Here is a 27,247-nt window from a genome sequence, read left to right as displayed (position 1 = left end):
TTGAAAATGTAATTTTGTTTATAAATTATATGCAATCTGTTGTGTTCCTTAATTTTTTTCTGTATACATGAATGAAGGTGTGTGTTGCTGAGTCCGACTTGGACATTATCTGGACTGGGCCTGGTTAAAAAAACCCTTTAAACAAATCTAATTTCATTGACAACCTGGTCTGTTGAAGATAAGGCCCTTTTTTAAAAAATAAAATAAAATAAGATAAATAAATAAAAAACATTTTCTTGGATAAAAAAGAAAGTAAAACAATATAAAAATAAATACATAAAAAATAGTAATTAATGAAAATGTTAGTGGACCAGCAGCCTATACAATCATGTGTGCTTCAGGGACTGTGTCCCTTGCAGATGTGTTGTCTATGTTGTGGGAACCAGAATATTGGTAGCAGAAAGAAATAACCCCTTTTGTGTGAGTGGGTGTGGATGAGTGTGCATGGGGGAGGTTGTTTGGGTTGATGCACTGATTGAAAGTGTATCTTGTGTTTTTTCTATGTAGATTTAATTTTAAAAAAAAAAAAAAAAAAATTTTTTTTTTTTAAATTTTTTTTTTTTTTAATTTTTTTTTTTTTTTTTTTTTTTTTAGAACAGGCCCGCGGGCGACTCATCTGGTCCTTACGGGCGACCTGGTGCCCGCGGGCACCACGTTGGTGACCCCTGCCTTAGAGTGATATATTTTGGTACTTGACACATGTTACAGTTCACATTTTAGCATGTTAACATAAGTATGCTAGCTCTCTAGCTCTAACGTTAGCATGCTAGCATTTTGTACTTGACGCATGTTACAGTTAACACTTTAGCATACTAAAGTATGCTAGCTTTTTTATCTGTTAGCATGTTAATATTAGTATGCTAGCTTTTTTGTAGCTTATTTTGTAGCTCTACACCTCAGTCATATTTTGGTACTTGATGCATACTTTTGCTAACGTTAGCATGCTAGCATTTTTATTGACTTTTTCAGGTACACACCTAAGACTGATATATTTTGGTACTTGACGCTTGTTACAGTTCACATTTTAGCATGTTAACATATGTATGCTAGCTTTCTTTACCTGTTAGCATGCTAACATTAGTATGGTAGCTTTTTTTTTTAGATTATTTTGTAGGTATACCTCCGTCATATTTTGGTACACGATGCATGCTAACGTTAGCATGCTAGCATTTTGTACTTGACTCATGTTACAGTTAACACTTTAGCATACTAAAGTATGTTAGCTTTTTTATCTGTTACCATGTTAATATTAGTATGCTAGCTTTTTTGTAGCTTATTTTGTAGGACTACACCTCAGTCATATTTTGGTACTTGATGCATACTTTTGCTAACATTAGCATGCTAGCATTTTTAATGTGCGTTTTAGGTACACACCTTCAGAGTAAAATATTTTGGTGTGTGACGCATGTTACAGTTAGCATTGTAGCACGTTAACAAAAGTATGCCAGCTTTTTCAGCTGATTTACAGGTATACTTTATATCAGGGGTCACCAACCTTTTTGAAACCAAGGGCTACTTCTTGGGTACTGATTACTGCGAAGGGCTACCAGTTAGATACACACTTAAATAAATTGCCAGAAGTAGCCAATTTGCTCAATTTACCTTTAACTCTGTTATTATTTATAATTAATGATATTTATCTTTGTGGAAACACTGATCATCTTAATGATTTCTCACAATAAATATATATAGAAACAGATAAATATCAATATGCAACACTTTATTTTTATATTTTCTCTAAGTGCACATTTTTCAAATTGAAAATTTTCAAATGATCACTTCTAAGACAGTCTTGTGAAATCACAATATCCCATTTTAACTAGCTAGCCACTAACATTTTTTTAACAAATCATGAATTACTTTGCACCATGTTTGTACAAATAATAACTCATGTAAAATACAAAAGTAAACTCTCAAATTTTTAAATCATGTCACACTTTGAACTGGACACCAAATCTGTTATCTGTTTCTTTGTCAGTCAGTGGGAAGCCTGGCATTGCATGCTGTTAACTAGTGTGTTGTACTCTGGTGTGTAACTTGACACTGCAACTCTGAGTGAGTCTTGCAGATGTGCATCAGTGAGGCGTGTTCTGTGTTTGTTCTTGATGAAGTTCATGTCAGAAAAGGCTGATTCACAAAGATACGATTTTTCCTCATTGTTTGCGGAACCTTCTTAATCTTTTGGACCTATTTTCACAGCAATCTGGCCTTAAGCTTAATTATGATAAATGTAAATTGTTAAGGATCGGAAATCTAAAGGGAACGTCCTTTCGAATGGAATGCAAAGTGCCTGTTTTGTGGACAGATGGACCAGTTAACATACTTGGTGTTGTTGTCCCAGAAAATCTGGAAGATCTAGGCTCAGTAAATTATGATAATCGACTAAGAAAGCTGGACAAAATTATGCAATTATGGAAAGGGAAATCCCTAACCTTGTATGGTAAAATGTCTATTGCCACTCGTTAATTATTCCTCAATTTATTTATTTGTTTTTGTCATTACCAGCTCCATCACAAAACTTTTTTAAGATTTATGAGCGGAGGGTCTTCGATTTTGTCTGGAACGGCAAACCAGAAAAGATTAAAAGAAAGGTTTTGTACAAAGAGTATGAATATGGGGGCCTGAAACTTCTCAACCTTGAAGCTATGTGTCTGTCTTTAAAAGCATCAATTGTTCCAAAGATGTATTTAAACATTGAGTGGTACACAAATGTCCTGTTGGACAAAAAACATGTACTGTATCAAAAGAAATTGTATCCTTTTTTACAAGTGATCCCCTCCCAGAGAGTCTGCTGGGAAACATGGCGGGGTTCATAAAGGAAACAATCCACTCATAGTGGTGTTTTCAATTTTATGTGCCAGAAAAAAGAGACAATATTTTGCAGCAGTTAATATGGATGAACTCTAATATTGTAATAGATGGAAAGCCTTTCTTTTGGAAAAATATGTTTGAAAGAGGAATCATTTTTGTCAATGATATTATCAATGAGAATGGTAAAATTATGAAGTATGATGAATTTAGAGCTATGCATGGTGATGCTTGCTCAAGCTTTTCATTTTATCAACTAACTGGAGTAATTGGGAAAAGATGGAAACAAATAATTAATTATGGAACTACTAAATTATTAGTTTGTAAACCTCTAATAAGAAATTCTAGTTGGCAAAAAGGAACTAAAATAAATAGAAAAATATATAATTTTTATTTAATAAAGAAATCTTTGAAGGCTGCCTCATACAACACAAATGGAAAATGGGAGGACTTTTTTGACTGCCCGTTGCCATGGGATGCCATATTCAAACTAATCTATAAAACCACTATCGATGTGCAAAATCGTTATTTTCAAATTAAAATTATTTATAACTTCTTACCCACAGGGAAAATGTTAAAATTATGGAATATGACAGAGTCAGATGATTGCCGATTTTGTTGTCAGGAGCCTGAATCCACCCTGCATTTGTTTTGGTATTGTCATATTGTGTCTTTGTTTTGGGTGGAAGTTGAAAAAATGTGTTTAAGGATTGGTTTGTTTATGAAGCTTAATGTGGTTTCTGTTATTTTAGGAGAGTTCATTGACAATCATGATTTAGTCAATTTAATTATAGTACTCGGTAAAATGTTTATTTTTAAGACCAAAAACAGATATTCACTTAGTATTACTTTCTTTAAAACATTTATTCAGTATTTTCTAACTTTAGAAAGTTACATGGTTGAAAACGATAATGATGCCAAAAAACATTTTAAAAAAGATGAGAAGTCCTTAAAGGCTTATTTTGAAAGTATAATTATGTTTATAGATTATATGATATCTGTTGTTGTGTTCCCTAATTTGAGTGACCCGGACATAATCTGGACTGTACATAAATGCTTATTTTGAAAATGTAATTTTGTTTATAAATTATATGCAATCTGTTGTGTTCCCTAATTGTTTTCTGTGTACATGAATGAAGGTGTGTGTTGCTGAGTCCGACTTGGACATTATCTGGACTGGGCCTGGTTTAAAAAACCCTTTAAACAAATCTAATTTCATTGACAACCTGGTGTGTTGAAGATAAGGCCCTTTTTTTAAAAATAAAATAAAATAAGATAAATAAATAAAAAAACATTTTCTTGGATAAAAAAGAAAGTAAAACAATATAAAAATAATTACATAAAAAATAGTAATTAATGAAAATGTTAGTGGACCAGCAGCCTATACAATCATGTGTGCTTCAGGGACTGTGTCCCTTGCAGATGTGTTGTCTATGTTGTGGAAACCAGAATATTGGTAGCAGAAAGAAATAACCCGTTTTGTGTGAGTGGGTGTGGATGAGTGTGCATGGGGGAGGTTGTTTGGGTTGATGCACTGATTGAAAGTGTATCTTGTGTTTTTTTCTATGTAGATTTAATTTTTAAAAAAAAAAAAAAAAAATTTTTTTTTTTTTTTAATTTTTTTTTTTTTTTTTTTTTTTTAGAACAGGCCCACGGGCGACTCATCTGGTCCTTGCGGGCGACCTGGTGCCCGCGGGCACCGCGTTGGTGACCCCTGCTTTATATAGTTTGGTATTTCACTGATGCTAACTGTAAGCATACTATTGTTAGCATTATACTGTTAGCATGATAGCTTTTGTAGCTCATTTTGCTCATATTTTTTATTACTTGACGCTATCTTGCCAGCGTGCTAACTCCTCCCATTTCACTTCGGCTATGGTTTGTCAACATTCACATGTAATTCCTACCAAAATTGCATTTTCTAGTTCTTTGGAAAAAAATGTGGTTTTGAAGGTAAAAAGTACCAAAATGGCATACCCCGCGTCCTGTGGTTTGTCACTTCCTCCTTCAGGTGTTTGACGGCGAGCAAGGTGTTTGCCCCCAGAGAGCGGCAAGGATAAACAGTGTGTTCTCACCCGCGGTGTTCCCGCACCAGAGGAGTGGCAACGCGGCCCGCTCCCTGACTTCCCTCACGCAGCATCCCAACCTGTGGGCCAGCCTGCACTCCTCCTTCAGCTGGTGAGTCACCATTGCAAAGACCTGGGTCGTCCCACAACGACGAGGCTGCGCTGCAGATACAAAAAGTCCACTAAATAAGATAAGCCTGTCATTCACAATGCCATATGTTTTAAAAAAAAAAGCATTCTAACTCATAAAATACAGCAAGTAAGAGGTGGCCTCTTCACTGATCTACCAGATACGTATGCTGGTGGCTCACTATCTCAAATTGATTTCATCACATGCCTGGGTGTATTTTGTTAGTGGCTGCAATGAAATCCATGCTTTTATTTTGAAGCTGACTTAACCCTGAACAGGGAGTCAGGTTTTAATGCTATGTAACTAAACCAGGGCTCCCTAAACTATATATGCAAGTATGTATGTATACGCACGTACATCTATACATACATGCATACATACATACATACATACATACATACATACAGTACATCCATACATACACACATACATACATACACACATACATCTGTACATACATACATACATACATACATACATACATACATACATACATACATACATACACACATATACATACATACATCTGTACATACATACATGCATGCATGCATGCATGCATACATACATACACATATCTGTACATACATAGATGCAGCTGTACATACATACATGCATACATCTGTATGTACATACATGCATACATACATCTACATACATACATCTGTATGTATACGTACATATGTACGTATACATACATACATATACACACACATACATACATACGTACATACATACATACATACATGCATACATACATCTGTACATACATGCATGCATACATACATACATACTTACAGCTGTACTTACATACATACACACATCTGTACATACATAGATACATACATACATCTACATACATACACACACATACATACACACATCTGTACATACATAGATACATCTGTACATACATACATGCATACATCTGTCTGTACATACATACATCTGTACATACATACATCTGTATGTATACGTACGTACGTACACATACATACATACATACATACATACATCTGTACATACATGCATGCATGCATACATACATACATACAGCTGTACATACATAGATACATACATACATACAGTACACACACACACACATACATACATACATACATACATACATACATACATACATACATGCATACATCTGTACATACATGCATACATCTGTATGTACATACATACATACATACAGCTGTACATACATACAGTACATACATACATACATACATACACACATCTGTACATACATACATACATCTACATACATACACACACACATACATACATACACACATCTGTACATACCCACATACATGCATACATACATACACACATCTGTACATACATAGATACATACATACATCTACACACACACACACACACACACACACACACACACATACATACATGCATACATCTGTATGTACATACATACATACATCTGTACTTACAGTACATACATCTGTATGTATATATACATACATACATATATAGTTTGGGGAGCCCTGGTTTAGTTACATAGCATTCAAATCTGACTCCCTGTTCAAGGTTAAGTCAGCTTCAAAATAAAAGCATGGATTTTTATCACAGTCACTAAGAAAATACACTCAAATTATTTTATTTATTTTTGTTTTATAGATTGAAGTGTTTTATATATTGTGCTCCTGAGTTAGTGTTGCTGATCAATTAGAATATATTATTATTTATTTTACATTGGTCACATCTAGTCTTAGACTTAGATTGGTCACATCTAGTCTTGGACTCAGATCGGTCACATCTAGTCTTAGACTTAGATTGGTCACATCTAGTCTTAGACTTAGATTGGTCACATCTAGTCTTGGACTTAGATTGGTCATATCTGGTCTTAGACTTAGATTGGTCACATTTAGTCTTAGACTTAGATTGGTCACATCTAGTCTTAGACTTAGATTGGTCACGTCTAGTCTTAGACTTAGATTGGTCACGTCTAGTCTTAGACTTAGATTGGTCACGTCTAGTCTTAGACTTAGATCGGTCACATCTAGTCTTGGACTCAGATCGGTCACATCTAGTCTTAGACTTAGATTGGTCACATCTAGTCTTAGACTTAGATTGGTCACATCTAGTCTTGGACTTAGATTGGTCATATCTGGTCTTAGACTTAGATTGGTCACATCTAGTCTTAGACTTAGATTGGTCACATCTAGTCTTAGACTTAGATTGGTCACATCTAGTCTTAGACTTAGATTGGTCACGTCTAGTCTTAGACTTAGATTGGTCACGTCTAGTCTTAGACTTAGATTGGTCACGTCTAGTCTTAGACTTAGATTGGTCACATCTAGTCTTAGACTTAGATTGGTCACATCTAGTCTTAGACTTAGATTGGTCACATCTAGTCTTAGACTTAGATTGGTCACATCTAGTCTTAGACTTAGATTGGTCACATCTAGTCTTAGACTTAGATTGGTCACATCTAGTCTTAGACTTAGATTGGTCACATCTAGTCTTAGACTTAGATTGGTCACATCTAGTCTTAGACTTAGATTGGTCACATCTAGTCTTAGACTTAGATTGGTCACGTCTAGTCTTAGACTTAGATTGGTCACGTCTAGTCTTAGACTTAGATTGGTCACATCTAGTCTTGGACTTAGATTGGTCATATCTGGTCTTAGACTTAGATTGGTCACATCTGGTCTTGGACTTAGATTGGTCACATCTAGTCTTACACTTAGATTGGTCACATCTAGTCTTACACTTAGATTGGTCACATCGAGTCTTACACTTAGATTGGTCACATCGAGTCTTGGACTTAGATTGGTCACATCTAGTCTTAGACTTAGATGGTCACATCTAGTCCAGTTGCATGGCCTAAGAACACATTGACCTGGATGAATGAGAAGGTCCACAGAAAAGTGCTTAGTAAAGTTGGATTAAAGTGTGTTCCAGCAGAAAGTGAGCAGATATTAACAGGAAATTCAATAAAATTGAAAATGAGGTTGACAGAAGTTTCCGTCATGGAGTTTGTGTGTGGCTGAAAGGCCCAAACAACTACAAAAACTGCATTCCTCTCATTCCTGTGAACACGCTGCTGTTAGTCACTGGTAGGCAAACCTGTGGTTCTCTTGTTTCCAGGCTGCTGAAGGCCTGCGGTAGTCGTCTGACGGAGAAGCTTCTAGAAGGAGCTCCCACTGAAGACACACTGGTGCTCATAGAGCGGCAGACAGGTAGACCAACTGGGCTCTCTTTTCCAATCAGCTGTGTGGTAACCTCATCAACGCTGCTAAATAGTGATAAGACAAAGGAAGATATACAGTATATGATACTGTGTGTGCGTGTGTATAAAATATATATAATAATAATAAAATATATATAAATATACATACAAAAGCCAAAAGCAGTGAAGTTGTCACGTTGTGTAAATGGTAAATAAAAAGAGAATACAACAAATCCTTTTGAACTTATATTCAATTGAATAGACTGCAAAGACAAGATATTTCATGTTCACACTGGAAAACTTTGTTATTTTTTGCAAATATTAGCTCATATGGAATTTGATGCCTGCAACATGTTTCAAAAAAGCTGGCACAAGTGGCAAAAAAGACTGAGGGAGTTGAGGAATGTTCATCAAATACTTTTTTGGAACATCCCACATGTGAACAGGCTAATTGGGAACAGGTGGGTGCCATGATTGGGTATAAAAGCAGCTTCCATGAAATGCTCAGTCATTCACAAACAAGGACAGGGCGAGGGTCTAAATCAATCCATCCATTTCCTACCGCCTGTCCCTTTCAGGGTCATGCGTGAGCTAATTGTCGAACAGTTTAAGAACAACATTTCTCAACCAGCTATTGCAAGGAATTTAGGGATTTCACCATCTACGCTCCGTAATATCATCAAAAGGTTCAGAGAATCTGGAGAAATCACTGCACGTAAGCCATGATATTACGGACCTTGGATCCCTCGGGCGGTACTGCATCAAAAAGCGACATCAGTGTGTAAAGGATATCGCCACATGGGCTCAGGAACACTTAAAAAAACCACTGTCAGTAACTACAGTTGGTCGCTACATCTGTAAGTGCAAGTTAAAACTCTACTATGCAAAGCCAAAGCCATTTATCAACAACACCCAGAAACGCAGCCGGCTTCGCTGGGCCCGAGCTCATCTAAGATGGACTGATGCAAATTGGAAAAGTGTTCTGTGGTCTGAAGAGTCCACATTTCGAATTGATTTTGGAAACTCCGGACCAAAGAGGAAAAGAACCATCCGGATTGTTCTAGGGTGAAAGTGTAAAAGGCAGCATGTGTGATGGTATGGGGGTGTATTAGTGGCCAAGACATGGGTAACTTACACATCTGTGAAGGCACCATTAATGCTGAAAGGTACATACAGCTTTTGGAGCAACATATGTTGCCATCCAAGCAACGTTATCATGGACGCCCCTGCTTATTTTAGCAAGACAATGCCAAGCCACGTGGTACAACTGCATGGCTTTGTAGTAAAAGAGTGCGGGTACTAGACTGGCCTGCCTGTAGTCCAGACCTGTCTCCCATTGAAAATGTGAAGGCTAAAATATGAGAAGGGAGACTGTTGAACAACTTAAGCTGTACATCAAGCAAGAATGGGAAATAATTCCACTTCAAAAATGTGTCTTCTCAGTTCCCAAACCTTTACTGAGTGTTGTTAAAAGGAAAGGCCATGTAACACACTGGTAACAATGCCTTTTTTGCAATGTGTTGCTGACATTAAATTCTAAGTTCATGAATATTTGCAAAAAAGAACAAAGTTTCTCAGTGTGAACATGAAATATCTTGTCTTTGCAGTCTATTCAATTGAATATAAGTTGAAAAGGATTTGTTGTATTCTCTTTTTATTTACCATTTACACAACGTGACAACTTCACTTTAGAAAAGAGAAGTGTTGGATACTTCTCCTGTTGCCTTATTTGTATTTGACTTTGTAAAATTTTTGGGTAGAATTATATTAAAACTAAACCACTTTTCTTTTAAGTAACATGGACATTTATTAGCTGTTTATTTATTTTATGGAGTAATGCAGTTCATCATAGAACCGGCACCCATCCATCCATCCATCCATTTTCTACCGCTTGTCCCTTTTTGGGGTCGCGGGGGGTCGCTGTAGCCTATCTCAGCTGCATTTGGGCGGTACACCCTGGACAAGTCGCCACCTCATCACAAGGCCAGAACTGGCACCCAATGTTATTAAAAAGTTTTAATTTTGAATGGAGAACTGATTCTGAATCGAATCGTGACGCCCAAGACTCAAATCGAGTCGTGTGGTGCCCTAAATGTCTCGTTCAACTTCAGATCTATCCTTTGATTATACACTTTTATTTATTTTACTGTTTTTTAAACTAATTTGTTTGTTTTTTGCCTTTTTTGTCAAGTAAAACCTTATTTTTTTAACAAGGCAAGCACACATAATATGCAATATTTTCCCTTAAAAATATTTTTAAGTAGAGCTTTTGATGTAAAGTAATTGGAGCCTTGCATAGTCAGTACTTCATAACAACAGTGATTTTGATTCATTAATACCGTATTGTCCGTACTATAGCGCGCACCGTTACAGTGTATAAGCCACACCCACTAAATTTTAGAGGGAAAAAATATGTTTCCATATATTAGCCGCACGTCGCAGATATATACGCTGTGAAATGAGTTATTTACACAGAAATATTTTGTAAATGTTTATTTACAAACATTAATTGTTTCCATAAACACAGCAGTAAAACGGCTGATCAAACAAAACAGAGGTCATCGTCATGGACCCACTAGCTGCGCAAACTAGCTCTCCAATCAGCTAAACAGACTCAATAACTCCCCGGTAATGTTTTGGTGAATTTGCTGAAGGATTTGTGAAAGTCAAACAATACAAAAAGAATGTTGTTTTAAGTTAATAATACTAACACAGACACTCGTAAACCTGTTAGCATGTTAGCTAATGCTAACGACGCAAGCTTCTTTGCGATAGCACATACAAATATGCATGAAAACACTCCCACAGACATCACACATGGCACGGTTTAGTAAGTAAGAATTGTTTTAGTTATATTGTAAAACTTACAAACGTTGTTTGGAGTGATGAATGAAGAATATTTCAAAGTAAAAACGCCATGGACGGCTAGAAGACGGAACGGCACTTGTACTTCCCGTTGAAAACACTGCAGAGAAGAGCACTGCAGCAACTACAGTGAGCGAACTCCTCCAAAAGATGGCGCCATAGCAGGGCTGGGCGATATGGCCTTTTATTAATATCTGGATATGTTTAGGCCATGTCACGATACACCATATATATGTGGATATGTTTAGTCCATGTCACGATACACCATATATATGTGGATATGTTTAGTCCATGTCACGATACACCATATATATGTGGATATGTTTAGTCCATGTCACGATACACCATATATATGTGGATATGTTTAGTCCACGTCACGATACACCATATATATGTGGATATGTTTAGTCCACGTCACGATACACCATATATATGTGGATATGTTTAGGCCATGTCACGATACACCATATATATGTGGATATGTTTAGTCCATGTCACGATACACCATATATATGTGGATATGTTTAGTCCATGTCACGATACACCATATATAAGTGGATATGTTTAGGCCATGTCACGATACACCATATATATGTGGATATGTTAAGGCCATGTCACGATACACCATATATATGTGGATATGTTTAGGCCATGTCACGATACACCATATATATGTGGATATGTTTAGGCCATGTCACGATACACCATATATATGTGGATATGTTTAGTCCATGTCACGATACACCATATATATGTGGATATGTTTAGTCCATGTCACGATTAGGGCTGATACAAGTAATCGATTAAATCGATTAAAATCAATTATAAAAATAGTTGCCGATTAATTTAGTCATCGATTCGTTGGATCTATGCTATGCGCATGCGCAGAGGCTTTTTAAAAAAAAAAAATGTTTTACATTTATTTTAAATAAACCTTTATTTATAAACTGCAACATATACAAACAGCTGAGAAACAATAATCAAAATAAGTATGGTGCCAGTATGCTGTTTTTTTTCAATAAAATACTGGAAAGGATAGAAATGTAGTTTGTCTCTTTTATCCGATTATTAATCGATTAATCGAAGTAATAATCGACAGATTCATCGATTATCAAATTAATCGTTAGTTGCAGCCCTAGTCACGATACACCATATATATGTGGATATGTTTAGTCCATGTCACGATACACCATATATATGTGGATATGTTTAGTCCATGTCACGATACACCATATATATGTGGATATGTTTAGGCCATGTCACGATACACCATATATATGTGGATATGTTTAGTTCATGTCACGATACACCATATATATGTGGATATGTTTAGGCCATGTCACGATACACCATATATATGTGGATATGTTTAGGCCATGTCACGATACACCATATATATGTGGATATGTTTAGGCCATTTCACGATACACCATATATATGTGGATATGTTTAGGCCATGTCACGATACACCATATATATGTGGATATGTTTAGGCCATGTCACGATACACCATATATATGTGGATATGTTTAGTCCATGTCACGATACACCATATATATGTGGATATGTTAAGGCCATGTCACGATACACCATATATATGTGGATATGTTTAGTCCATGTCACGATACACCATATATATGTGGATATTTTGCCTTAGCCTTGAATGAACACTTGATGCATATAATCCCAGCAGTATGATGATTCTATGTGTCTACATTAAAACATTCTTCTTCATACTGCATTAATATATGCTACTTTTAAACTTTCATGCAGAGAGGGAAATCACAACTAAAAGTGTATTTATTGAACAGTTATTAATCAGTGGCACAAACATTCATGTCATTTCAAAACAGAAAGTGCAAGATTGTCAGACATTTAAAAACAAGCTATGAGTGCACTTTTGTGCATGATGTCACTAAGATGACATATCAAAACAACACTAAATTAAAGTGCACTTTTTGTACAGAACGCCACTACAATAGTTTAAAACAAATAAAGCGCACTTTTGTGCATGATGTCACACAAGATATTTCAATAAGTGTCAAATAAAAATTAGCTGCATAATAGGAAATCAAATAGTGTATGTCCTTCGCTATGTGGTAGGTTGCTGCGGACGTTATCTCCTTCTGTTGTTGACTATTTTTTCATACGGTGTTCATCTGGAAACGGTTGCTTGGGCATTTTGTGGGTGTGGCACCGGCCGGAGATGTTGACATGCGGAGTTTCAAGAACTCCTTACAGTGTTTCCCATAAACTGCCAAGATACCTGTGGTGGTGGGGGCGTGGCTATGGGCGTGGTCAACATGACATCATCAAGTAATTTGCATAATTTACTACAATGATATGATTTTCTCTAAAAAGGCTCAAAAAATGTATACTTACTAATTAATAATAACAGTTTTGTTTTAAACGTCCATCCATCCATCCATCCATCCATTTTACAATATAATTACAACACTTTATGTACATATTTATATACAGATTTGAACAATAAGTTATTCACTGAAATATATTTATTAATTGTGGTTCTTACAAAAAATATATCTTATAAAAATATAAAAGCTAAAATGTCTCTTAAAGCTCTGCCCCTTTAATTAGTGCATACTAAATAATTTAACTTTAGCCTACTACTACAACCATATTATTTACCAGCAACATAAAGTGAAACAGAGGCAGGGGTGTCCTGCCACAGTCAGTAACAAATAAACAGAAAACAGTAGTGGTGGTAGATAGACACAAAGCTTCATCAAACATCTGATCCACTGAACAAAGAGCTCCAAAAATCTTGATCCTACACTTCTCTTTTGTAAAATAAATCTGAACAGCCAATATCGGCATCTACATCAACTATATGATTTGCCTGAGAAGCTGGACAGGACAAAAAATAAAATAAAAAAATAAAAAAAATATCTATTTGTGGCGGCCTTAATTATTTTGTGGCGGGCCGCCACAAATAAATGAATGTGTGGGAAACACTGCCTTATTCTCTAGCGGATGACTTTTCAAATGATGCTACAAATTAGCAGTGCTGCTACTTTTTGTAGCAACGCTTTGCCTCATACTCGACATATTACGGTTGTCTGTTCAACATCTTCCCGCTTGAAGCCAAACCACCGCCAGACGATGGACCCCCTGCTGTTTTTCTTGGGAATTAATTCTTCCTCCGTTTGTTACCAGATTTGCACCTTTTCTCTCTCGTATTACCACTTGCACCGCTCCGCTAGCACCACTGCTAATGTTACCCATGCTGCTACCTCTCTGCTCCGCGAGGGCGTGTCATGGGCAACGTCATGTTGCACGCGCGACAGTATGTGACGTATGTAAGAAGGTGCGCTCGTTTTACGTCTCAGTGAGAAGGAAAGGCAACAAAGAGTGAGAAACGCTTGTAGTGTAATGCCCATCCATCCATTTTCTACCGCCTGCAGCTAAAAGCAACTACGTGAGAACGCATACTCGAGTATCACGATATAGTCATTTTCTATATCGCACAGAGACAAACCCGCGATATATCGCCCAGCCCTACACCACAGCACAAACAATAAGATACCTTTTCAGTGTGTTTTCTTGTTGTATTCGAAAAGTGTTTGCAATACAGCCGCGCCGTTTTAAAAGCTGGAGGGTTCAAAGCGTAGGAAAAAAAGTAGCGACTTATCGTCCGGAACTAACTGTATTTTTTGAGCAATGACAGTTTTCCATCCATACATCCATTTTCTACCACTTATTCAGTATTTTAGAGTCGAAATTAAAACATTTTTTTGTTACATTTCATCTGTTTCTCTTTATCCCACTTTTTTTTTTTTATTGTGTTTTATTTATTTGTTAAGGTTTTTTTTTCCAATGTTAAAACATTTCTGTGATACACAAATGTCCCCTCGGGCGACACTTTGGACCAGTACATATCATACTTTACTAGGTCACACTGTCTGCAGTGACTCATCCAAGAGCCGGCCAAAAATAGACACTTTAGGATCAGTTTACACAAGAGGATTAGGATGTGGTATTTCACCATCTTGGTTAACACCAGAACATGCTGTGGTTTTTTTCAACCACATCCCAAATATACTGGAAGTCGCCTTGTCTGTCAACCACATCCCAAATACACTGGAAGTCACCTTGTTTGTCAACCACATCCCAAATGCGCTGGAAGTCACTTTGTTTGTCAACCACATCCCAAATACACACTCAGTCACCTTGTTTGTCAACCACATCCCAAATACACTGGAAGTCGCCTTGTTTGTCAACCACATCCCAAATACACTGGAAGTCACCTTGTTTGTCAACCACATCTCAAATACACTCAGTCACCTTGTTTGTCAACAACATCCCAAATACACTGGAAGTCACCTTGTTTGTCAACCACATCCCAAATACACTGGAAGTCACCTTGTTTGTCAACCACATCCCAAATACACACTCAGTCACCTTGTTTGTCAACCACATCCCAAATACACTCAGTCACCTTGTTTGTCAACCACATCCCAAATACACTGGAAGTCATCTTGTTTGTCAACCACATCCCAAATACACACTCAGTCACCTTGTTTGTCAACCACATCCCAAATACACTGGAAGTCATCTTGTTTGTCAACCACATCCCAAATACACTGGAAGTCGCCTTGTTTGTCAACCACATCCCAAATACACTGGAAGTCGCCTTGTTTGTCAACCACATCCCAAATACACTGGAAGTCACCTTGTTTGTCAACCACATCTCAAATACACTGGAAGTCACCTTGTTTGTCAACAACATCCCAAATACACTGGAAGTCACCTTGTTTGTCAACCACATCTCAAATACACTCAGTCACCTTGTTTGTCAACAACATCCCAAATACACTGGAAGTCACCTTGTTTGTCAACCACATCTCAAATACACTCAGTCACCTTCTTTGTCAACCACATCCCAAATACACTGGAAGTCACCTTGTTTGTCAACAACATCCCAAATACACTGGAAGTCACCTTGTTTGTCAACCACATCCCAAATACACTGGAAGTCACCTTGTTTGTCAACCACATCCCAAATACACTGGAAGTCACCTTGTTTGTCAACCACATCCCAAATACACACTCAGTCACCTTGTTTGTCAACCACATCCCAAATACACTGGAAGTCATCTTGTTTGTCAACCACATCCCAAATACACACTCAGTCACCTTGTTTGTCAACCACATCCCAAATACACTGGAAGTCACCTTGTTTGTCAACAACATCCCAAATACACTGGAAGTCACCTTGTTTGTCAACCACATCCCAAATACACTGGAAGTCACCTTGTTTGTCAACCACATCCCAAATACACACTCAGTCACCTTGTTTGTCAACCACATCCCAAATACACTGGAAGTCATCTTGTTTGTCAACCACATCCCAAATACACACTCAGTCACCTTGTTTGTCAACCACCTCCCAAATACACTGGAAGTCACCTTGTTTGTCAACAACATCCCAAATACACTGGAAGTCACCTTGTTTGTCAACCACATCCCAAATACACTGGAAGTCCCCTTGTTTGTCAACCACATCCCAAATACACTGGAAGTCATCTTGTTTGTCAACCACATCCCAAATACACTGGAAGTCACCTTGTTTGTCAACCACATCCCAAATACACTGGAAGTCATCTTGTTTGTCAACCACATCCCAAATACACACTCAGTCACCTTGTTTGTCAACCACATCCCAAATACACTGGAAGTCATCTTGTTTGTCAACCACATCCCAAATACACTGGAAGTCGCCTTGTTTGTCAACCACATCCCAAATACACTGGAAGTCACCTTGTTTGTCAACCACATCCCAAATACACTGGAAGTCATCTTGTTTGTCAACCATATCCCAAATACACACTCAGTCACCTTGTTTGTCAACCACATCCCAAATACACTGGAAGTCATCTTGTTTGTCAACCACATCCCAAATACACTGGAAGTCATCTTGTTTGTCAACCACATCCCAAATACACTGGAAGTCGCCTTGTTTGTCAACCACATCCCAAATACACTGGAAGTCACCTTGTTTGTCAACCACATCCCAAATACACACTCAGTCACCTTGTTTGTCAACCACATCCCAAATACACTGGAAGTCACCTTGTTTGTCAACCACATCCCAAATACACTGGAAGTCATCTTGTTTGTCAACCACATCCCAAATACACACTCAGTCACCTTGTTTGTCAACCACATCCCAAATACACTGGAAGTCACCTTGTTTGTCAACCACATCCCAAATACACTGGAAGTCACCTTGTTTGTCAACCACATCCCAAATACACTGGAAGTCACTTTGTTTGTCAACCACATCCCAAATACACACTCAGTCACCTTGTTTGTCAACCACATCCCAAATACACTGGAAGTCGCCTTGTTTGTCAACCACATCCCAAATACACTGGAAGTCACCTTGTTTGTCAACCACATCTCAAATACACTCAGTCACCTTGTTTGTCAACAACATCCCAAATACACTGGAAGTCACCTTGTTTGTCAACCACATCCCAAATACACTGAAAGTCACCTTGTTTGTCAACCACATCCCAAATACACACTCAGTCACCTTGTTTGTCAACCACATCCCAAATACACTCAGTCACCTTGTTTGTCAACCACATCCCAAATACACTGGAAGTCATCTTGTTTGTCAACCACATCCCAAATACACACTCAGTCACCTTGTTTGTCAACCACATCCCAAATACACTGGAAGTCATCTTGTTTGTCAACCACATCCCAAATACACTGGAAGTCGCCTTGTTTGTCAACCACATCCCAAATACACTGAAAGTCGCCTTGTTTGTCAACCACATCCCAAATACACTGGAAGTCGCCTTGTTTGTCAACCACATCCCAAATACACTGGAAGTCACCTTGTTTGTCAACAACATCCCAAATACACTGGAAGTCACCTTGTCAACCACATCCCAAATACACTGGAAGTCACCTTGTTTGTCAACCACATCCCAAATACACTGGAAGTCACCTTGTTTGTCAACCACATCCCAAATACACACTCAGTCACCTTGTTTGTCAACCACATCCCAAATACACTGGAAGTCATCTTGTTTGTCAACCACATCCCAAATACACACTCAGTCACCTTGTTTGTCAACCACATCCCAAATACACTGGAAGTCACCTTGTTTGTCAACAACATCCCAAATACACTGGAAGTCACCTTGTTTGTCAACCACATCCCAAATACACTGGAAGTCACCTTGTTTGTCAACCACATCCCAAATACACACTCAGTCACCTTGTTTGTCAACCACATCCCAAATACACTGGAAGTCATCTTGTTTGTCAACCACATCCCAAATACACACTCAGTCACCTTGTTTGTCAACCACATCCCAAATACACTGGAAGTCACCTTGTTTGTCAACAACATCCCAAATACACTGGAAGTCACCTTGTTTGTCAACCACATCCCAAATACACTGGAAGTCCCCTTGTTTGTCAACCACATCCCAAATACACTGGAAGTCGCCTTGTTTGTCAACCACATCCCAAATACACTGGAAGTCACCTTGTTTGTCAACCACATCCCAAATACACTGGAAGTCATCTTGTTTGTCAACCACATCCCAAATACACTGGAAGTCCCCTTGTTTGTCAACCACATCCCAAATACACTGGAAGTCGCCTTGTTTGTTAACCACATCCCAAATACAGTGGAAGTCACCTTGTTTGTCAACCACATCCCAAATACACACTCAGTCACCTTGTTTGTCAACCACATCCCAAATACACTGGAATTCATCTTGTTTGTCAACCATATCCCAAATACACACTCAGTCACCTTGTTTGTCAACCACATCCCAAATACACTGGAAGTCATCTTGTTTGTCAACCACATCCCAAATACACTGGAAGTCATCTTGTTTGTCAACCACATCCCAAATACACTGGAAGTCGCCTTGTTTGTCAACCACATCCCAAATACACTGGAAGTCACCTTGTTTGTCAACCACATCCCAAATACACACTCAGTCACCTTGTTTGTCAACCACATCCCAAATACACTGGAAGTCACCTTGTTTGTCAACCACATCCCAAATACACACTCAGTCACCTTGTTTGTCAACCACATCCCAAATACACTAGAAGTCACCTTGTTTGTCAACCACATCCCAAATACACACTCAGTCACCTTGTTTGTCAACCACATCCCAAATACACTGGAAGTCACCTTGTTTGTCAACCACATCCCAAATACACTGGAAGTCATCTTGTTTGTCAACCACATCCCAAATACACACTCAGTCACCTTGTTTGTCAACCACATCCCAAATGCACTGGAAGTCACCTTGTTTGTCAAGCACATCCCAAATACACTGGAAGTCACCTTGTTTGTCAACCACATCCCAAATACACACTCAGTCAACTTGTTTGTCAACCACATCCCAAATACACTGGAAGTCATCTTGTTTGTCAACCACATCCCAAATACACACTCAGTCACCTTGTTTGTCAACCACATCCCAAATACACACTCAGTCACCTTGTTTGTCAACCACATCCCAAATACACACTCAGTCACCTTGTTTATCAGCCACATCCCAAATACACACTCAGTCACCTTGTTTGTCAACCACATCCCAAATACACACTCAGTCACCTTGTTTGTCAACCACATCCCAAATACACTGGAAGTCACCTTGTTTGTCAACCACATCCCAAATACACACTCAGTCACCTTGTTTGTCAACCACATCCCAAATACACTGGAAGTCATCTTGTTTGTCAACCACATCCCAAATACACACTCAGTCACCTTGTTTGTCAACCACATCCCAAATACACTGGACGTCATCTTGTTTGTCAACCACATCCCAAATACACACTCAGTCACCTTGTTTGTCAACCACATCCCAAATACACACTTAGTCACCTTGTTTGTCAACCACATCCCAACTACACAGTCAGTCACCTTGTTTGTCAACCACATCCCAAATACACACTCAGTCACCTTGTTTGTCAACCACATCCCAAATACACACTCAGTCACCTTGTTTGTCAACCACATCCCAACTACACACTCAGTCACCTTGTTTGTCAACCACATCCCAAATACACACTCAGTCACCTTGTTTGTCAACCACATCCCAAATACACACTCAGTCACCTTGTTTGTCAACCACATCCCAAATACACACTCAGTCACCTTGTTTGTCAGCCACATCCCAAATACACACTCAGTCACCTTGTTTGTCAACCACATCCCAAATACACACTCAGTCACCTTGTTTGTCAACCACATCCCAAATACACACTCAGTCACCTTGTTTGTCAACCACATCCCAAATACACACTCAGTCACCTTGTTTGTCAACCACATCCCAAATACACTGGAAGTCACCTTGTTTGTCAACCACATCCCAAATACACTGGAAGTCATCTTGTTTGTCAACCACATCCCAAATACACACTCAGTCACCTTGTTTGTCAACCACATCCCAAATACACACTCAGTCACCTTGTTTGTCAACCACATCCCAACTACACACTCAGTCACCTTGTTTGTCAACCACATCCCAAATACACACTCAGTCACCTTGTTTGTCAACCACATCCCAAATACACACTCAGTCACCTTGTTTGTCAACCACATCCCAACTACACACTCAGTCACCTTGTTTGTCAACCACATCCCAAATACACACTCAGTCACCTTGTTTATCAGCCACATCCCAAATACACACTCAGTCACCTTGTTTGTCAACCACATCCCAAATACACACTCAGTCACCTTGTTTGTCAGCCACATCCCAAATACACACTCAGTCACCTTGTTTGTCAACCACATCCCAAATACACACTCAGTCACCTTGTTTGTCAACCACATCCCAAATACACACTCAGTCACCTTGTTTGTCAACCACATCCCAAATACACACTCAGTCACCTTGTTTGTCAACCACATCCCAAATACACACTCAGTCACCTTGTTTGTCAACCACATCCCAAATACACACTCAGTCACCTTGTTTGTCAACCACACCCCAAATACACACTCAGTCACCTTGTTTGTCAACCACATCCCAACTACACACTCAGTCACCTTGTTTGTCAACCACATCCCAAATACACTGGAAGTCACCTTGTTTGTCAACCACATCCCAAATACACACTCAGTCACCTTGTTTGTCAACCACATCCCAAATACACTGGAAGTCACCTTGTTTGTCAACCACATCCCAAATACACACTCAGTCACCTTGTTTGTCAACCACATCCCAAATACACTGGAAGTCACCTTGTTTGTCAACCACATCCCAAATACACACTCAGTCACCTTGTTTGTCAACCACATCCCAAATACACACTCAGTCACCTTGTTTGTCAACCACATCCCAAATACACACTCAGTCACCTTGTTTGTCAACCACATCCCAAATACACTGGAAGTCATCTTGTTTGTCAACCACATCCCAAATACACTGGAAGTCGCCTTGTTTGTCAACCACATCCCAAATACACTGAAAGTCGCCTTGTTTGTCAACCACATCCCAAATACACTGGAAGTCGCCTTGTTTGTCAACCACATCCCAAATACACTGGAAGTCACCTTGTTTGTCAACAACATCCCAAATACACTGGAAGTCACCTTGTCAACCACATCCCAAATACACTGGAAGTCACCTTGTTTGTCAACCACATCCCAAATACACTGGAAGTCACCTTGTTTGTCAACCACATCCCAAATACACACTCAGTCACCTTGTTTGTCAACCACATCCCAAATACACTGGAAGTCATCTTGTTTGTCAACCACATCCCAAATACACACTCAGTCACCTTGTTTGTCAACCACATCCCAAATACACTGGAAGTCACCTTGTTTGTCAACCACATCCCAAATACACACTCAGTCACCTTGTTTGTCAACCACATCCCAAATACACACTCAGTCACCTTGTTTTTCAACCACATCCCAAATACACACTCAGTCACCTTGTTTGTCAACCACATCCCAAATACACTGGAAGTCACTTTGTTTGTCAACCACATCCCAAATACACACTCAGTCACCTTGTTTGTCAACCACATCCCAAATACACTGGAAGTCATCTTGTTTGTCAACCACATCCCAAATACACTGGAAGTCGCCTTGTTTGTCAACCACATCCCAAATACACTGAAAGTCGCCTTGTTTGTCAACCACATCCCAAATACACTGGAAGTCGCCTTGTTTGTCAACCACATCCCAAATACACTGGAAGTCACCTTGTTTGTCAACAACATCCCAAATACACTGGAAGTCACCTTGTCAACCACATCCCAAATACACTGGAAGTCACCTTGTTTGTCAACCACATCCCAAATACACTGGAAGTCACCTTGTTTGTCAACCACATCCCAAATACACACTCAGTCACCTTGTTTGTCAACCACATCCCAAATACACTGGAAGTCATCTTGTTTGTCAACCACATCCCAAATACACACTCAGTCACCTTGTTTGTCAACCACATCCCAAATACACTGGAAGTCACCTTGTTTGTCAACCACATCCCAAATACACACTCAGTCACCTTGTTTGTCAACCACATCCCAAATACACACTTAGTCACCTTGTTTGTCAACCACATCCCAAATACACACTCAGTCACCTTGTTTGTCAACCACATCCCAAATACACACTCAGTCACCTCAAGTCACCTTCATGCATGCTTACAGCTAGCATGTTAACAGTTAGCATGTTAACATGCTAACTGTTAACATGCTAGCTTTTGAGTTTATTTGACAGATACACATGCCAGAGTCAAATATTTGGTGACTTCATGCATGCTAACTGTTGGCATGTTAGTATGCTAACTGTTAGCGTGTTAGCTTTTGGGCTGATTTTACAGGTATACACCTCAGAGTCAAATATGTGGTTACTTCATGCATGTTAACTGTTAGCATGCTACCTGTTAGCATGTTATTAGCATGCTAACTCTTGGCATGTTAGCATGCTAGCTGTGCGCATCTTAGCTTTTGAGCTGATTTTACAGGTATACACCTCAGTCAAATATTTGGTTACTTCATGCATGCTAACTGTTAGCATACTAACACCAGTTAGCATGCTAACTGTAAGAATGTTAGCTTCTGGGCTGATTTTACAGATATATACACCTCAGAGTCAAATATTTTGTTCCTTCATGCATGCTAACTGTTATCATACTAACAACAGTTAGCATGCTAACTGTAAGCATGTTAGCTTCTGGGCTGATTTTCCAGGTATACACCTCAGAGTCAAATATTTGGTTACTTCATGCATGTTAACTGTTAGCATGTTGGCATGCTAGCTGTTAGCATGTTAGTTATTAGCATGCTAGCTGTTAGCATGTTTACTGTTTGCATCTTAGCTTTTGACCTGATTTTACAGGTATACACTTCAGTCAAATATTTTGGTTACTTCATGCATGCTAACTGTTAACATGTTAGTACGCTAACTCCAAGAATGTTAGCTTTTGGGCTGATTTTACAGGTATACACCTCAGTCAAATATTTGGTTACTTCATGCATGCTAATTGTTAGCATGTTAACTGTTAGCATATTATCAGCATGCTAACTGTTAGCCTGTTCTTAGCATGTTAACTGTCAGCATGTAATCAGGATGTTAACTGTTAGCATGATTACTGTTAACATGTTTACATGCTAACTATTAACATGTTAGCATGCTAGCTTTTGAGCTTATTTTACAGGTAAACACATCAGAGACAAATATTTGGTTACTTCCTGCATGCTGACTGTTAGCATGTTATAAATGATAAATGATAAATGGGTTATACTTGTATAGCGCTTTTCTACCTTCAAGGTACTCAAAGCGCTTTGACAGTATTTCCACATTCACCCATTCACACACACATTCACACACTGATGGCGGGAGCTGCCATGCAAGGCGCTAACCAGCAGCCATCAGGAGCAAGGGTGAAGTGTCTTGCCCAAGGACACAACGGACGGGACTAGGATGGTAGAAGGTGGGGATTGAACCTCAGTAACCAGCAACCCTCCGATTGCTGGCACGGCCACTCTACCAACTTCGACACGAACTTGTTAACTGTTAGCATATTATTAGCATGCTAACTGTTAGCCTGTTCTTAGCATGTTAATTGTCAGCATGTTATTAGGATGTTAACTGTTAGCATGCTAACTGTTAACATGTTAGCATGCTAGCTTTTGAGCTTATTTTACAGGTAGACACCTCAGAGTCAAATATTTGGTTACTTCATGCATGTTAGCATGCTAGCTTTTGAGCTGATTTTACAGGTAAAAACCTCAGAGACAATTATTTGGTTACTTCATGCATGTTAACTGTTAGCATGCTAGCTGTTAGCATGTTACCATGCTTACTGTTAACATGCTAGCTTTTGCGCTGATTTTACAGGTATACACCTCAGAATTAAGTATTTCTTTACTTCATGCATGCGTACTGTTAGCAGCGTAGCTTTTTAGCAAATTTTGCAGGTACGGTGTCACCTCAATTTACGACCCGCTCCATTTGCCAACTTTTTCGGTTTACGAACTTTGAAATCACTCCAAGTATGCCTCTGTGTGCGGACCGTGTCCATGTACGAATGCTTCAATCCGCCATTCTGTGCTTGCTCGTATTCAAGAGACCGAGGAAGCCGACTTCGTATCACAGCAAGTTTTTTTCAATTGTGATGAGAACTGACTTTTTTCGGAAAAAAGATGCCAAAGCGGACTTATTTCACAGCAGAGGAGAAGACTACTATGCCAGCAACTCGGGGGTTTCCAGGCTTGATCCCCGCTTCCGCTATCCTCGTCACTGCAATATGGTTGTTAAAGTTAAGCATTTTTGTGATTTCTGATGGTTTGTGAGAGCACCAAAGGGACTTATGTGTGTACAGTTGAGCTTGTTGTTGTTTTTTTGGGCCTGTTGATAAAGAGAAAGTCGATCCATTACTCCTTGTTATGTTTGTGTGATATTCAGTCCTTGTGGGGAGGCGGGGCCGGCAGACCGACAGCGAGGCGTGGCCCGCCGGGGCCGACTCCGAGATGGCGGCGAGGAGGCGTGACTGGCAGTCTAACAGCGAGGCAGGGCACACCGGAGCCCTCTTATACGGTGCGAGAGTATAATTACATTCTCTACAGCTGCGCGCTCCACGCACCTTATAGTGATTGCGGCGTCTCTCCCGGCACACCTCGCCTCGCTCGCCGTCCCCGCCTCCTCGCCGCCATCTTGAAGCAGGCTCCGGTGTGCCCTGCCTCGCTGTTGGACTGCCGGCCACGCCTCCTCGCCGCCATCTTGGAGCGGGCTCAGGTGTGCCCTGCCCCGCTGTTGGACTGCCGGCCACGCCTCCCCACAGTCCTGTTTAGCACTTTATTTTGTGTTCAAAATCTACAAACTTTCACTAAAATATGGACTTGTCGAGGCTGGAACCAATTATTCATATTCACATTGTTTCTTATATGGAGAAATGTGCTTCACTATACAAACTTGTCTATTTACATCAACTGTCCTTCTGTGAAGAACGGCAAAAAGACATTTTATTTCAATGACTCGTGATCATGACCGTGCTGTACCGGGAAGGTAGACACGTGTTCAACATTCCGGAATATACTCTTTGTGGAGTCACTGTTGGTTTTGTTTCTTCCAAAAAGAGCAAGAGGAGGAAATGAGCTGCTGGGAAGGCGTGGAAGGAGGCGTGTCCCAGCCCCTGACGCACCAATCAGATATTGAGCCGTGCCACGACGACGACTCACCTGGGCCCAGATTTAGGTCACTCAGGCACCTGAGACAGGTAAAAAAGTCCGTGTTTGAGGGGCCACGTATTTGCCTGACTTGCTCCTTGCGGTGTGTCTCGCAGGTGCTCGGCGCCGCCGACTTCCGGCAGGTGGCGTGGCATGTGCTGATGGGGAATCAGGTCATATGGAGAGGGGCGGACCCCGGGCTCATCCAGTCCGCCTTTACAGTACTCAAGGTGCTTGAACATACACTTTAAGAGGGGGGAGAGACCTTTAAGTGTCATTCATGTCATTGTTCAAAAATGTATCAAAAACTTCTAATCAGTAGATCTAAAGTTGATACAGAGATTCAAGCATTTAAAGTAAAAATAATATATTTTGATATAGGAATTATTTTTAACACTTTTATGAGTGGGGACCTTTAAGTGTGATTTCTTTTTTAAATGTCATCTTTCAAAAAATAATACAAACTTATAATCAATAGATAGATCTGAAGTTGATTCAGAGATTCAAGCAGTGAAAGTAAAAGTAATATACACTATATTGCCAAAAGTATTTGGCCACCTGCCTTGACTCACATGTGAACTTGAAGTGCCAGACCTGTTTCCCTCCCTGTTTGGCACTCAGCATCAAGGGTTGGAGTTAGAGATGTCCGATAATATCGGCCTGCCGATATTATCGGCCGATATATACGTTAAAATTTAATATCGGAAATTATCGGTATCGGTTTTTTTATTATCGGTATCGTTTTTTTTGTTTGTTTGTTTTTTTTTGGTTTTTTTTATTAAATCAACATAAAAAACACAAGATACACTTACAATTAGTGCACCAACCCAAAAAACCTCCCTCCCCCACAAAAGGGTTGTTTCTTTCTGTTATTAATATTCTGCTTCCTACATTATATATCAACATATATCAATACAGTCTGCAAGGGATACAGTCCGTAAGCACACATGATTGTGCGTGCTGCTGGTCCACTAATAGTACTAACCTTTAACAGTTAATTTTACTAATTTTCATTCATTACTAGTTTCTATGTAACTGTTTTTATATTGTTGTACTTTCTTTTTTATTCAAGAAAATGTTTTTATTTATTTATCTTATTTTAGTAATTTTTTTAAAAAAGTACCTTATATTCACCATACCTGGTTGTCCAAATTAGGAATAATAATGTGTTAATTCCACGACTCTATATATCGGTTGATATCGGTATCGGTTGATATCAGTATCGGTAATTAAAGAGTTGGACAATATCGGAATATCGGATATCGGCAAAAAGCCATTATTGGACATCCCTAGTTGGAGTTGGGGGTTAAATCACTAAAATGATTCCCGGGCGCGGCGCCGCTGCTGCCCACTGCTCCCCAAGGGGATGGGTCAAATGCAGAGGACAAATTTCACCACATCTAGTGTGTGTGTGACAATCATTGGTACTTTAATCATCTTAATCTAATCCCATTCCTAACCCATTGGGTTCAA

At 39.2% G+C, this 27,247-nt stretch overlaps 1 protein-coding gene across 1 annotated transcript in view; it reads left to right on the top strand.

Annotated features, from left to right (window-relative positions):
- Positions 1–27,247, top strand: part of flcn (folliculin) — a 66,875-nt gene that overhangs the window by 9,042 nt on the left and 30,586 nt on the right. Inside the window, exons 5-8 of the mRNA XM_062062514.1 lie at positions 4,820–4,986; positions 8,125–8,216; positions 25,685–25,824; positions 25,891–26,004. Of these exons, the coding sequence (XP_061918498.1) occupies positions 4,820–4,986; positions 8,125–8,216; positions 25,685–25,824; positions 25,891–26,004 (513 nt within the window). The remainder of the gene's footprint in view (positions 1–4,819; positions 4,987–8,124; positions 8,217–25,684; positions 25,825–25,890; positions 26,005–27,247) is intronic.

The sequence above is a fragment of the Entelurus aequoreus genome, linkage group LG11, assembly GCF_033978785.1.
Source record: "Entelurus aequoreus isolate RoL-2023_Sb linkage group LG11, RoL_Eaeq_v1.1, whole genome shotgun sequence".
In the NCBI taxonomy this organism is placed as follows: Eukaryota; Metazoa; Chordata; class Actinopteri; order Syngnathiformes; family Syngnathidae; genus Entelurus; species Entelurus aequoreus.
The sequence above is the reverse complement of the archived record's forward strand: the minus strand, read 5'-3'. Positions and strand labels throughout refer to the sequence as shown.